The following is a 14,323-nucleotide window of genomic DNA, read 5'->3' on the forward strand; positions in this document are numbered from 1 at the left end:
ATGTGATAACCATGTGAAGGATTTGACTCAGAAAATGTGGGTTTATGGCACGTTTTCTAATAAGGACTACAGCTTTTATATTTATCTGTGTAAGCAGTGATATACCAGCCATTAGATTTTTACCCTTTAGCTTAAAAATGTGGTTTAAGCCTTTTTGTTGAAGGGCTTTATATGCCTTTATTTGTAAGTTGCCTTATGATGTACATGAAATACACAATTCCACCAAAAAAGTCCCCTCAGATTATTTTACTCACTGAACACAGTTTTCTTGAAAGTGTTGGGTGTCAGGGAAAAGTAAATAACTTCAAAACATTTGGAGCGTTTAAATCCACTTTAGTAAAAGTGTTTAGTGCGGTTAGTGAAGCGAAGCGAATTTTTTGTTATTTTTCGTTGTGTTTCAATGAATGTAAATGTAGGAAAATGCCGGGCCCGGAACTACGAGTCCCATGAGGCCCCGCGGCCGCGGGGGATGCCGGGACGGAGGCGGGAAGGTCGAAGCCGCGGTGGCCGCCATGGAGGAGAAGCTGGAGCGGGTAACGGCGGGATGGGGCCGGGGTCTCACGATGCGGGGTCACCGCGGCTGGAGGCGGCTGAAGCCCCTTCTTGGCGCTCCCTGAGGCCGGGCCGGGCTGCCCCTCACCCACCCGGGCGCTTCTTTCCCGCCGGACCGGCCCAGGGCCTGGTGAGGGAGCGTTTTCCTGCCCCTTAGGGAAGCGGTGGCCGCTGGGCGGGTTTTGCAGCGGGAATCTCTTGTGTTCACCCACCTCATCCTCTGCTGGGTAACAGCCCCAGATCACTCACCTTCAATTTATTGATGAAGTTCAACAAGGGCAGGTGTAGGGTCCTGCACCTGGGGAGGAACAACCCCGGTCACCAGGGTACAGGTTGGGGTTGACCTGCTGGAAAGCGGCTCTGCAGAGAAGAACCTGGGAGTTCTGGTGGACAACAGGGTGACCAAGAGCCAGCAATGTGCCCTTGTGGCCAAGAAGGCCAATGGTCCCTGGGGTGCGTTAGGAAAAGTGTGACCAGCAGGTGGAGGGAGGTTGTTCCTCCCCCTCTGCTCTGCCCTGGTGAGGCCACATCTGCAGTTCTGTGTCCAGTTCTGGGCTCCCCAGTTTAAGGATGACAAGGAATTACTGGAGGGACACAAAGATGCTGAGGGGTCTGGAACACCTTTCTGATGAGAAGACACTAGGAGAACTGAGGCTGTTCAGCTGGAGAAGAGAAGCTGAGAGGGATCTTATCAATGTGATAAATATCTGCAGGGTGGGTGTCAAGAGGATGGACCAGACTCTGTTCAGTGGTGCCCAATGACAGGGTGAGGGGCAATGGGCACAGACTGAAGCACAGGAGGTTCTGTCTGAATATGAGGAGAAACTTCTTTATTTTGAGGTGCCAGAGCCTGGCCCAGGCTGCCCAGAGAGGTTGTGGAGTCTCCTTCTCTGCAGACATTCAAACCCACCTGGACACGATCCTGCGTGATCTGCTCTGGTGACCCTGTTGAGCAGGTGGGTTCGACTGGATGATCTCCAGAGGTCCCTTCAAGCCCAACCAGCCTGTGATTCAGTTGGTTTAAAATGCTAGATTATGAAGATCTTGGGTGCCCGACATTTTTGCACTTCAAATCGTTGTCACTATAGGAAGTGGCAGAAAGATGCAGTTCATAATTTGATTGTGAACTTGGCATTCTTGCATTATTAAGAGTTTCCATCCACAAACAGCCTGTGCCGATTGCTTCAAAGGGATTGATGGTTTTCGCCACAGCATAGCTCAGGGTGATGATGCTCTGTGCTTCCTCCAGCACCTCACCCACCCCTCACCCCTGAGCCAGGGACGATGATAAGAGACCTTGGCAGTCTGGAGACCAAAACCTTCAAAGAACAGGAGGACACAAGGAAATGGAATGAAGCTGGGTCAGGGGAAGTTCAGATGGGACATTAGGAAAAGGTTCTTCACTTATGAGTCCCTTCCAACTCAAGATATTCTATGATTCTGTGTTTGCTGTGTGCAGTGTATGTAGCTGAGATGTTGGTGTGGCAGAAGCATAAGGAAGGATATGCTAGAAAGAAATGTCTTTTCAAGTTATAAGGCTGGGTCCTTTTCCATCCTCAGGTTGCTTAGATAGCCTAAGACAAGAATTCATGTTTCCTCGGTGTTGAACTTCCATGTGTTCAATTATTACCAGCCATAATCTAATCTCTCAGTGCCACCTGACAGCACTGTGTTGATCTCTCTCCCATTTATGAATTTATTTTCTGTGTTAGAAATTGTGCTCTGCAGGGCTTAAGCCTGCACATTATAATAACTCTCCCATTGATCACTGGGCATTTCTATCCCACATGGCTTTAACGCAGTTTTTACCGGCAGCCCAAATACCCATTTAACATCTTTTGGACCATTAGTGTGTTTGTAGCAAACAGGTCATGTGAATAAAAAAATAAAGCTTTATCAACTGGAGATAAGCATGTGTCCAATGAAACGAGGGAGATTGAAAGGAGAAGGTTTTCTAAACCTCAGCGTGTATTTGAAAAAGAGACAGGGAAGCTGTCTGCCCTTTTTCCACCCATCCCTTGACTGATATAGTAGGAGTTACTCCTGAGAAACACGGAGCTTGGAGCGCTTTACATTTCTCATATCTGTCAGCTATTTTCTGACTTTTTCACTTGTCTGTTTACTGTTTTTTTTTTAATATATATATATATATATTTTTTTCCCCTTCTCTGGCAGGTTACTCTGTGGCTGAAGAAAAAGTATGGCAATGAGCCTATTCCAGAGTACGAAGTGAATGAAGAGACAGTTGATATCTTGTATGGTCTTGCAGAACGCAATGAAGCTAGGGAGAAGGATCTTTCTTTGCTGGTAGAGGACATGAAACAGATGGCAGCAGAATATGAAGCAAAGGGTGAGTTTAAAGCTCCACTTCTCAGTTCCATCAAAGTTAGTGACACTAAAGATCAGCGTTGTTAAATTCTTACAAACAAATATATATATATATAGTTGGAATAAACTCAGCTTTTGTTCTGGTACAGCTTTTATTATCCCATACCTTCCTTTTGGAAAAATGTGTAGTGACATAAAGTTGGTCAAGAGCAATTTTTTAAGCTGTCTTGAGCGTGCTGTAAATACAGACAAGCAGATTAGTTGCTAAAAACTCCTGGCCTGTTGGGCTGGGTAGCACAGCATTGAAGTATTGGCTGGATAGACAGAGAAGCAACCCTACAGCTGATTTAAGAGTCCGAGCTGGTACTGTTAAGGAAAGTGCTTGAGGAATCTGAAATAACAGTGAGGTGACTGAGTTACGTTTGAGCTGTCTGGAGTGAGTGATGTGTTTTTTCTGGAGCGAGTGGTTCAGGGGACCATAAATACATTTCTAACACAAGCATTAAAAGAGAGAGTCCCATCTAGGCCTTGAAAGAACAGTAATACAAAAATAATTATGATTTTTGCTCATATTTGTTTTCCAGCTAAGTATCTAGAGAGCATTCTCAGAGAAAGTCTGCATCTTTCCCCATCTAATCTGTCCAGTGAAGCCGCCAGGGACCTCGATATTCTGGTAGACTCTGCAATGACACTTGACACGAAGGACACGTCTCTTGCCAGGTAATTATTCCCACTGTGCATCAAAGCGATGGTCTGTGCTGTTTCCCTCTGTTTTTTCAATTCAACAGTTTCAAATTCAACTTTTACACCAGGAATCTTACCAGTCCAGCTTATTTTGCATCCCCTTGGGCAGCTTTGGAGGACACAGGAACCGAGCACAAAGCTCCAACTCTTGATTATTCTGGTGAAGGAAGCCTGAGAAGTGCCATCTTTTACCCCAGCTGCTGTGGTCAGTGGCTGCAGGATGCTGTCACTCAGACTTGTGCCAGGTAGCACAAGCTACAGAAGGTTTCATGCTGCTTAGGCCAGGACTGAGGGACTGTAACTGGTCTTTGTCTCAGCTCGTCTTTTTTACCTGGCTGCAGTTAATTAATGTGAGGAGATTTCCTTAGCTCAGACACAGGGAAATGGCAGCTGTTGGTCTGTTCTTCCCGTGCCTCTCTCCCCAGCCTGGCTTCAGCCCCTAACACAGCAGGTTTGTGCTGGGCGCAGGTAGTGAGGAAGGGCTAAAAATCAGCCTTGGAATCCAGTATTTGTGTGATGTTCAGGAGCTTGGCTCTTAACTGCTTTTCTCCTCAACTAGAAGAGCAAGCGGCTTTGCACTGTTTAGGAAGAGACTGAAATACTGCTGGATGTGTTTCGGGGACGTGCATTTGGAGCACTATTCTGATGGGAGTGTCTGAGCGACCTGTGGGGTTCAGCTGGAGAACAGGAGCTGAGGGGAGACCTTCTGATCTCTGACCTGCCTGAAAGGAGCTTGGAGCCGGGGGGGTCGGGCTCTGCTCCCAAGGAACAAGTGACAGGATGAGAGGAAACAGCCTCAAGTTGCGCCAGGGGAGGTTGAGGTTGGATCTTGGGAACAATTTCTTCCCCAAAGGGCTGTGGGGCATTGGAACAGGCTGTCCAGGGCAGTGCTGGAGTCACCATCCCTGGAGGGGTTGAACAGACGTAGAGATGAGATTCTCAGGGACATGGGGTAGCGCCAGGGTTGGGTTAACAGTTGGACTTGATGACCTTGAGGATCTCTTCCAACCAGAATGATTTTGTGATTTTCGTGATCTGAATGGTAAGGTAATTTGGCAAGCCAGCAGTGGAGCATCTCATCATGTCAGACCCAATGGTTATATTCACTGGAGCACCAGGTCTTGTTCACTTCCTCCTACTGAGTCTGCTGGACCATTTCCCCTTCCAGATGAAATCTTTGTTAGTTAGGGGAAGCAAACACCCTTACAGACTTGTTTTACTTTTCTCCTTAGAAATAGCTGGCAGTTATCTGATGTATCATAATTTGAGAACAAAAAGTAGAAAGTAATTTGTGTAAAGTGTGGAGAAAATAAAAATTCTGAGTTTCAGAAGAGCTGACTTCTGAGCATTCCCACTGAATCTCTCTTTTCACCAGCTTCTTTGCAGCCATCAATGATATGACTTTGGAACTGTACACAACGGAATCAAAAAACAGAGAAATGGAACAGGAGTTGACTCAGATGAAGAAAAAACTAACTAAAGCGCTGTTGATGGAAAAGCAGTTAAATGAGTGAGTAATGAATGAGAAAAGGGAAGGGTGTTAGCAATACTGCTGATCTCTGCAATGTGGAACATTGGTTGTGATTAACTAACAAGGATAACTGAATTTTCAGGGTTTTGATGCACCTCTAATTCACAATATTGGGAAGTATCTATCAGAAGCCGTGGGCTCTGGAGACATCCAGTAGTAAAAAGAGATTTGGGTTGCCACCAAACTCATTATTTAAAATCAAAAATGGTCTACAAGCAGTTCTCAGACATGGACCAGTTGCCTTTGTCTGACATTGAAGGCAAACCTGATTTTTCTTACCACATTTAGCATGGGCTCTGTAGTCAGAGTGAAGAAGCCAGGCAAAACGAATAACTGTTTCCAGGGAAGAATTTCCTTTAACCAGTGTGTTGGAGACTTAAAATAATAATAATAATAATAAATCAGTATCAATTCCATTCCCTAGAGGATGTAAACTGAGGTGCTTTGCTAAGTATAGCAGGATCAACCCAAGTGAATTAGGGAATTACATGAAAGACTATTACTCTGTGCTTTTATGCAGATGGCTTTCCCCTTGGCTGTTTTTGGTTTTCTTTTTTTGTTGTTTGTTTGTTTGTTTTCCCCTAGCCTTTGGGAGTGTGGATGTTACAGCTGCGAATGTTTTGGGAGTGTGGATGTTACAGCTGCGAATGTTTCCACTGGGAAATCTCACATGTTTTTCTCTGCTCTCTTCCTTCTAGTGTTGGTTGTATTACAGAGTTTAACCTAAGCACAGATAATTAAGCGGTATTGATATACTGGTATCTCTTTGAATGTAAAAATTTGTTTATTTCTGCATTTTTTTAAGGGATGTTAAAAAAGCAGAGGAAATTCTGGAGTCTGAAAAGTGCAGTGAAGAGAGCCACTGTCAGAAGTTGAAGTTCATTACAAGTAAATCTGAGGAATTAAAAGCCAATGTCAAGGCTGCTGAGGTAGATGAAAGGAATTTTCTAACAAGATACTGTGACAGGATGGCACAGTCATGGTTGGTTGGGACCAGCATTGTAGTTGGAGGCATCCCTGGAGCTTCCTAAACTTCAGGGTTTAGGGGTCTTGGGTTAACAGGACAGTGTGCTACTACACTTGAGTTGTTCCTGCTGCAATCCAGGTCATCTTATAGTAAACTCAAGGACACTTTCTCTTCTTTCCCTGAGAACTGTATTAGCTCAGACTACCTTGTGCTTATCGTGAGGTTCTGTCATGTAAGAGTATACAGACAGTAGCCAGTTGAGTTGCTCATTCACTGAGGTAAATTGTGTGTCCAGATTCTGAATATAGCCATTTTTTGGAAATTAGTAAATGATAAAACACAAAAGGCTGAAGTTGTACTGTCTTCTTCACCTTTCCTACATGGTGAAGGACATGTGAATGCTTTATTTAATACTTGGATGCTGTCTAATGCCTTGACAAGTTTGAGATGGAAAATGTATTAGAATTGATGACATTTTAATGGGAAGCTTCTTCCCAGCCTTGCTATGTGCTCTTTTCCCACTAGTTTTCTGCAAAGATTTGTTATTCTTGATATAAATTTTAGTAGCAACTGATTTCGCATACCAGCTACAGCTGTGGTTCGAATAGCACACATTTCCGTTGTTGACAAATAACGTTCTTGTTTGCCTGTTTAGATCAAAACTCAAGAAAGCAGTAACTTTTTTCTTCTCTCTGCTATATTTTGGGGTCATTTACGAACAAGCTCTTTCCTGTTTGTAGGAGCAGCTCACTGCCAGAGGGTTGGACCAGTCGCTGACACATGAGGCACTCGTCACTCTGTCTCAGGTCGGTTATTTTGTACAAGGTGGATGTTTCTACAGTGATACAGACCAGCCTTGTTTGTTGGGCAGTTTCAGGAAGTGTAGTTTGCTGTTTGGTTACTTCAACAAATGTTAGTGGTGAAGAAAAGGACAAACTAAAAATGCTGTAGACAGATACCTCTGAACTGGGGTACGTTGGATGGGTTTGTCTCTCCTATAAACTGAGAGGTGCCTGTTTCATCAGAGATAAAAGCGGGCTTGTTTTGGACTGGAGATGGCGCTTTCTTTCTGGACTCTGAGGAGAACAATTGGAATTTTTTTTTTTAAATTGTCTTTTCCCTCCCTTCTCTTTCTGCTGCTGTCTGTAATTGGGAATATAGCCCGCTAGAGAATTTCAGTGGAATAAATTCCCTACCACTGGAAGGAAATTGGCAGCCCATGATCTGTGTTACAAACAGGTGGATGTTCTCTGGTCTCTGTCCTGTCATATGGCTGCCTGTGTATTGCAATTACTTGGTAGAATGACCCAGGTGATTCTTTCTAGTTTGTGTGAAATAAACCTGCTTTCAAACACTTCAGAGCAAGGGGAGGACACCAAGTGAAACCCAAATTCTCTATCACAGTGTGCTTTTTTTTTTCTGTTGTCTTTATAATATTTTTCAGCAGTATTGTAAGTCCAGCAGGATAATTTCTTAAAGGGAAAAGGACATTTAATGAATTCCCAGATATGGATTTTCCAGCTTTGTGCTGAAGCGTTCGTACACATGTAACATTTGTGGTGTTCTGTCTGTACTCACCACATTTTAATAGTATTGCTACTACTATAACGAGAACTTTGTCTTTCTCCCCATTTATTTTGCTGGCTTTTCCTGTGTGTTAGTTAAGCTGAATAATGGAAATAGGTTTTCTGATTTTTATGTTGTCATTCTCATGAACCGGCACTGGGTGGCAATGTTTACATTGCACAACGTTCAAGATGCATACTAACCAAAAATTATTTTTTGTTGGAGTTTTATATAGAGAAAGTCATAAGCAATTTCCTAGACTTGTCATCTTCTAGAACCTGAGCACAAGCACAGGCTTGACTCCTCAGCATTTCTATATCTGCTTTGCCAAGAGCTCAGTGAATTGGGCAGCAAAATGACTTTATCAATAGAGTGCCTTTTTCTTTTTCTTTTTTTTTTTTCTTTTAGTTAATTATTTCTAAAGAGTTGAAGGTTCTGGAAGGTGCTCAATTTTCACAACCAAAGAGAAGTTACCTCCCTTGTTAATAAAACAAGCAAAGCAGTGCAAATGTCAGGGGAGACTTTTTGCTGCCGATTGTGCAAAAGCATGAGAATGTGTCCCCTTCCTTGGGGCTCAGTGATCTCTGAGGCCGACACTGAGTCTGATGGATTCTTATCTGAAATCCCCTCTCATTTTAGGGACGTGAGATCAGGTGGTGACACTTTCAGAAAAAAAAAAATCTGAAGATGTCTTCAGAAAGGAAGAAAAACTGATACCTTTGTGTAAAATTTTAACTGAGTCTGACTGATAACTGCATCTTAGTTCGCTGAAGATCTTCGTTCATCTTGGATCTAAAGCAGATCTTTAGATTTATGTGCATTTTAAGAAGGATCATGAGACCAACACCCGTGAATTCTGAATACTGCAGATATTTGTGCATCTACTTCACTGATTCACATCACTTCTGCAAGTAAGACTGAAGAATATAATCTGCCCTGTTCTCTTCACAGGAAGTCGCACGAATGAAGGAGGAAATGGTGCCTGTTAAGAAAGAACTGGAAGCCTACTGTGATTTAGCTCCTGTGAGTATTTTTTCCCCATTGTTCTATTATATTTGCCGTCAGATTAATTTTAATGGACTTTGGAATGTAAAAAGTGTTGTTGTGGTGATTTCAGTGGACAGCTAGATGTCCGACAGGTCTATTAATGGTGTAAGCAGAAGACCTTACTTAAACAGAGGCTATGTATCTGTTAATCAAAGCCAAGAAATTAAGTATGCTTAACAGGAAAGGCTTGTTCTAACAAAACGCACAGATTTGTTGGGTGAGTTCACTATCAAGGTGAATTAATTAGAATTTAGAAAAAGAAATGTGAAAGAAAATATAATTCCTTAGTATAGCTTTTTTTTTTGAGATTTACTGATGTATTAGTTCTTTATGTCATCAGGCTGTCAGTATGGTGGACATAGCACGTTATGCAGAGGTTGGAGCTCTGAGTAAGATTTTAACAAATACGAAGAAATAGCCACATGTATATTCTGTTCCTAAAACAAGTACAAACTTGTGTAGTACTGGCTGCTCCATCATTTTCTGTGATTTCTTCTGAAGGTGCTGGGTGCGCAGCACTCTGAAGTCGCAGGTTTCTCATTAGGTGACTAAATTGCAGTTTTGACATCCCCTGCTTGTGTATCTACTTATTCCTTTTATACTTTGGCTGCTGTCACTGTTGGTCGCTGTGCTAGGAGTTAATATCAGACTGCTGTGGGAAATGTGTTTTATAAAAAGGATTTTACTCTTTTCAAATTAGAAGAACACTTGTTAGAAACTACTGTTTCATTTAAGGGTAATTTTGCGAACAACTTTGTAATGACTTTAATTGTGAGTAAGGGGGGGCTTAGTCCATGAAACAGCAGGCCTTGACTTTGTGTGGCTTCTGCATTACCACTTGTGGTATTTGGGACTCCTAAACCCAAGCATTTCCAGTCACCTATGGAAAATTGTTGTTGCTGTTACAGATGAGTATTAAGGACTTTTCTCTTTGTCATTCAGGGGAGAAGTAGCAAAAACTGGAGCATGAATAGTCAAACGGGTTTTTGGTTTTATTTGATACAATTCTGAATAGTTCGCTGTTTTGTGTTTGAGTTACCTGATATGGCCCCTGTTACCTCCTCATCTGGGCAGCTCACAGCCTGTAACAGAGCTAACCTCAACCTTCCTGCATAAGAGGTGAAATAAATTTATTCCAGTTCTTATAAATGGGGCACAGAGAAAGAGGCTTGTCCAAAATTGAATTAGGTTCTCCAGTTCTTGCTGTCAGCGGAGACAGGGAGAGCCCTGGTGCCTCAATTCTGGTGCAGGCAGGAGGGAAGAAGGTTTGTCCTTGCAAGCTAATTGTACGTAGGAAAATTCATGCATGGATGTATTTAAAATCCAGTTCTTCAATTGGTAGGCTTGGAAATTGCTAAAAATCTTTTGGGTTTTAGACTTCAGGCCATACTAGAATTTTGAAAAATACATGATTGCCCAAACCAAACCAAATTGATACTAGGCTTTTAATGTCAGTACCTTATGCATGTGAAGTGTGTACACAAAACTGAATTATTATTATTAGTATCCCTGAATTATTATTATCGCTGAACTCCCCTGCAGCACATCATTAGAGTCTTGCAGTGATGCAATGGCTCTGTATTTCCCACTGAAATATTGATTTTTATGCCATTTTATCTTGTTAGAATCCTACCCTTGCACAAGTGAAAATTGAAGAAGTAAAACGAGAGCTGGTAAGTTTGTTGCTTGTTTTTGTTTTTTTAATTATTTTATCTTTCACAGATATTTAAATGAGTGCTGTCATTCCAAAACAAGCTATATATATTAATGGGTTGTGAATTTATCTATTTCTGCCTCAGATTGTGGTCTTAATGACCTCTAGAGGGAAGTTTTGCTGTGGTAAAACAGAAGCAGTGCACATTGGTAGGCGGAACAGGGATTAGGTATCTATATCCCTCTGGATTTTGTCTGATTCACCCGTCAGAATGTTTATTCACTTAGCTGGGGTGCAGCTTCTTGGTTTCACAACCTTCCTTGCTGCTCCTGAACCCTCAGAGGGCTCTAGAGCCCACAAGCTGCAGTGGGGACCTTCCCCTATACCATAAAATGTCCATTTCATCCATGCTTGTGTTGTCTGCAGGTGTGGTTGTTAGAAAACATTAATATAAAGCTGTTTGGGAAGTTCACACATAGCTTTCCTGAGCAAGCTGGGCCAAATTCAAACCTAAAACCTATATTTATTTATTTGGAGTACTGTCTGCTTGCTTGTAGATACAACACAGAGTATTTGGTGATAAGCCTTAAAGCTTTGATCAAAAATCACAGCTGTTTGAGAGTAATTTGTACATTTTTCAGATGGGACAGCTCAGGTTGGTAAGCCACTTGTTTTTGATTGCGGAATACAAGCTCACCTTACCAACCCGAGGCTTTTATCAGGTCAGAATACTCACCTCTGGAGTGTACCTGTTCAGCTTGAAGGTGTCTAATGTCACGTTGGGGCACAGTATAAAGGCCACCGAGCTTGTTTAGCCCTTCATTTGGAGATTTCTCTAGTTGTCTAGAGAGACTGCTGCTGTTCGCAGTAGTGAGACCTTCCAGTTCAGTAGCTGGCTTAGTCAGTGCTAATAATATGCCACGATTTGGCCATCATAGGTGTGTTTAACAAGAATGTAAGAAAACTGTTTTGTGATCACCAAGTCCTCTTGTTTTTTCTTCTCCTGCTAGGAAGCCTTGGAGGCAGAGTTCTCAGAGTGTATTGAAGGCCTGACTCTTGAGATGACATAAGGCCAGCAGATTCAAGCCTACCTGAAGTGCCCTGTGTGGAAGACGATTTCCCTTCTGTTGTCTATATATTTGCACTACTTAAACATTTTGAACTTCTTGCTGAACTTGGGTGGCTTTCTGCCTTACTCTTCTTGCTGTTGTGTGGCATGCTTGTGACCTAACAGCAAGCATGCTCATGTAGCCTTGCATTTCTAAACTTCACCTGTTTTTAATAAGATAACCTCCAGACTTACTGTTTCCTTTATCAGTTCTTCTCCTGTATGTGATACGCACCTGTAGCTGGCCTCCAGGACGGCACCTTCACGAGGATGTGTCCCCATCAGGATTTGGTTGACCATTACAAATTAGAATTGAACTGATCAGGGGGTCTGGTTCTCTTCTTTTTCCCCATCCAGGCTCTGGATTTTGCTTTTTCCTGGAGTCCTCTGTTTGCTGGTGCAAGTACGGTGATGACAGACTCTCTTTACATCTACTGGCTTTTGCTTCTTTGTTTTGTTTTTTCTTGTCATTTCAGGGTTGGGGACACACGATTTATTTTTTTTTTCCATTAGGAACAAGTCTGATGTTCTATGAATAGTTGTATGATTCTATGTTTACCAAGTTTGTTCTAGACTCATGCGTAGAGTGCTTCTTAGTTGAAGCATTTTCTTTGAACAGAAGCGAACAGTTAAATTTCTCCTTAATGTCTTCAGCAGGGATTTGATATTTTAATCAAAGTGAACAATAAAGAAATGGTGACGTAAGGCTTAGAACAGTAGTTCCTGTTGCCTTCCAAAGCTCTGCAGTATCCGAGACAGCCCACAAAGGGGATTTTCTTGCGTGTGTGATGGCTGTTGATCTTTGTGGAAACAGGTTAAGCTCTGTCTTGTTTCACGTGGGTCATAGTACTGGCTTCACTGGCAAACTGTACTGCGTGCAGGTAAGAGATGAGATGAGCAGTGTCAGCCTCCTAAAGTTCTGTCATTTCCGTCATCTGAGAAAATGAAAACCTGGAAGGTTTGCCCATGTTCAAGGCTTTAAGAGGTACTAGCCTGTTGTCGACTACTTTCTGTTTGTCCTTACCTTATAAATAGAGCTAAACAAATGAAAATAAATACATAGCTTCATGGACAGCAAAGTGATAGCTTTAAAAGGGCTTTACAGTAAAGCCTTTCTTTTTCTGAAAACACATGGATATTTTTCCAGAACCGCTGTGGGATGTGATCATTTTTAAGCTAGATGGTCTTTTCCAATTCAACCTCAAACGACCTCTTCCAAAATGGTCCCCAGAACCCTCCTCCTCTTTCCATGCCACCATCACACCAGCCTTGAACGCCTCAGCTTTTAAAAGTTGTTTTATACTAAAGCCGAATACCTGAAAATCTCCTGTGGATGGGGAAAAATCAAAATATAGAAACAGTGGCAGCACCTAAGGATATCAAGCATGGACTAGGGCCCCTTCGTAATGACATCCAAAGAGCTGTGGTGCTCTTTGTGACAATTTGTAGCTACATCTGTTTGCAATTGGGGTTGCAAAAGATCATGTTGATGATTTAGTGTGGTGAGTGTGTCCCCAGGAGCTGTTACTTCACTGCAGAAATTTATTTCACTGGTCTGCAGGAGAAAAGATTCTATTGCTTCATTAGATTATCTGATCACGTTTAGGGTGTAGCACTGATTTCTAAGAAGTTGTTGCAAGCTCAGAATCGCACTGATGTCAGTAAACTGCAAATGTCTCCTCACTGTGTGACCTTCACCTTGTTTCTTTCACCATGACGAGTAAGAATTGATGAACATCCAGAGACTCTGGTGAGACTCGGCCTCATCTTCCACACTCTGGAGGGAGTCGCTGTTTAGTTTCAGGGTTTTAAACTGAGATGTTAGGAAAGGGTTAGTTGCCTTAGTTTCACAGCTATTTATCTTGATTTCATTCTGGGCTAGAAATTAAGATGGCAAAAGCGAGTGGAAAAGCCATCTTTTGTACACGTGAGCTAAACTGGCTAAGGGGAAACTACTTCACAGGTAATTGATGTGAAATCAAGAGCAGGGGTGACTATAGGTACAGCAACTGCTTATCAAAAAAAACCCCATCAAAACAAGGCAATGGAAAAGTCTGAATCTGTAAAGAGCAAGAGCATAATCTGATCTTTCCTGTTGAGATAGGGGAGAGAAATCATAGTCTTAACAGGCATCAGAACATACCCGAGCAGACATCAGAGAACAGTTCAACAAGAAAGCCATTGTCAGGCACTGGAGGTCATGACCTGACAATTAAGGAATCTTAATCACTGGAGGCTTTTCAGAACAGATCAGAAATGCTTTGCTTAAGTATTTATAATGCGGGGGAGCGTTGATCGTGCTTTGGGATAGGAAGACCGATTAGATGAGAGTCTGTGGATGGAACCAGCGCTGCCTTTCAAGGATAGCCTCAAGGATTACTCAGACAAGATTAGATGAAGGCTTTTTATCGTCTGCGTGTAACCATGACTCAAGGCCTGGGAGAACCTGGGGCTGCGGCTCTCCCTTAGCACCACATTGTCACGCAACATCACCCTGGTTGTGAAACCTGGGGGTTCTTGTCCCTCTGCACCCACCGAGCAGCTGCACGGCTCCCTGTAACCGCATCTGCTGCATCCCGTTCCTCGGCAGAGAGCCCGGACGCAGACGGCGGCGGGGCCGGGCTCCGACTCCAGAGCCATCCAAAGATTGCCACGTGTCGCCTCTCAGCCCTGGAAACGCGAGGAGGTAAAAACACGCAGCAGCTGCGCGCGAGCCGTGTGCCGCAGCTGAACTGTCCGCGCCACGCGCGGCGTAAACAGCGGCCAGTTGTCGGGCCCGACAGTTCAGCTTTTGATGGAAATGAGGAAAGCTGAATAAATGAGATG

At 43.0% G+C, this 14,323-nt stretch overlaps 1 protein-coding gene across 1 annotated transcript; it reads left to right on the forward strand.

The window, feature by feature from the left end:
* Positions 1 to 467: 467 nt before the first annotated feature.
* On the forward strand, positions 468 to 12,211 carry HAUS1 (HAUS augmin like complex subunit 1). Its single transcript, XM_082074070.1, has 9 exons — positions 468 to 533; positions 2,728 to 2,902; positions 3,465 to 3,600; positions 5,000 to 5,134; positions 5,961 to 6,084; positions 6,863 to 6,928; positions 8,640 to 8,711; positions 10,361 to 10,408; positions 11,400 to 12,211. Exons 1-9 carry the CDS (start codon positions 513 to 515, stop codon positions 11,457 to 11,459), a joined length of 837 nt encoding a protein of 278 aa, XP_081930196.1. The 5' UTR covers positions 468 to 512; the 3' UTR covers positions 11,460 to 12,211.
* Positions 12,212 to 14,323: the final 2,112 nt, after the last annotated feature.

The sequence above is a fragment of the Streptopelia decaocto genome (genome assembly GCF_964273445.1).
Source record: "Streptopelia decaocto genome assembly, chromosome: Z".
Lineage (NCBI taxonomy): Eukaryota > Metazoa > Chordata > Aves > Columbiformes > Columbidae > Streptopelia > Streptopelia decaocto.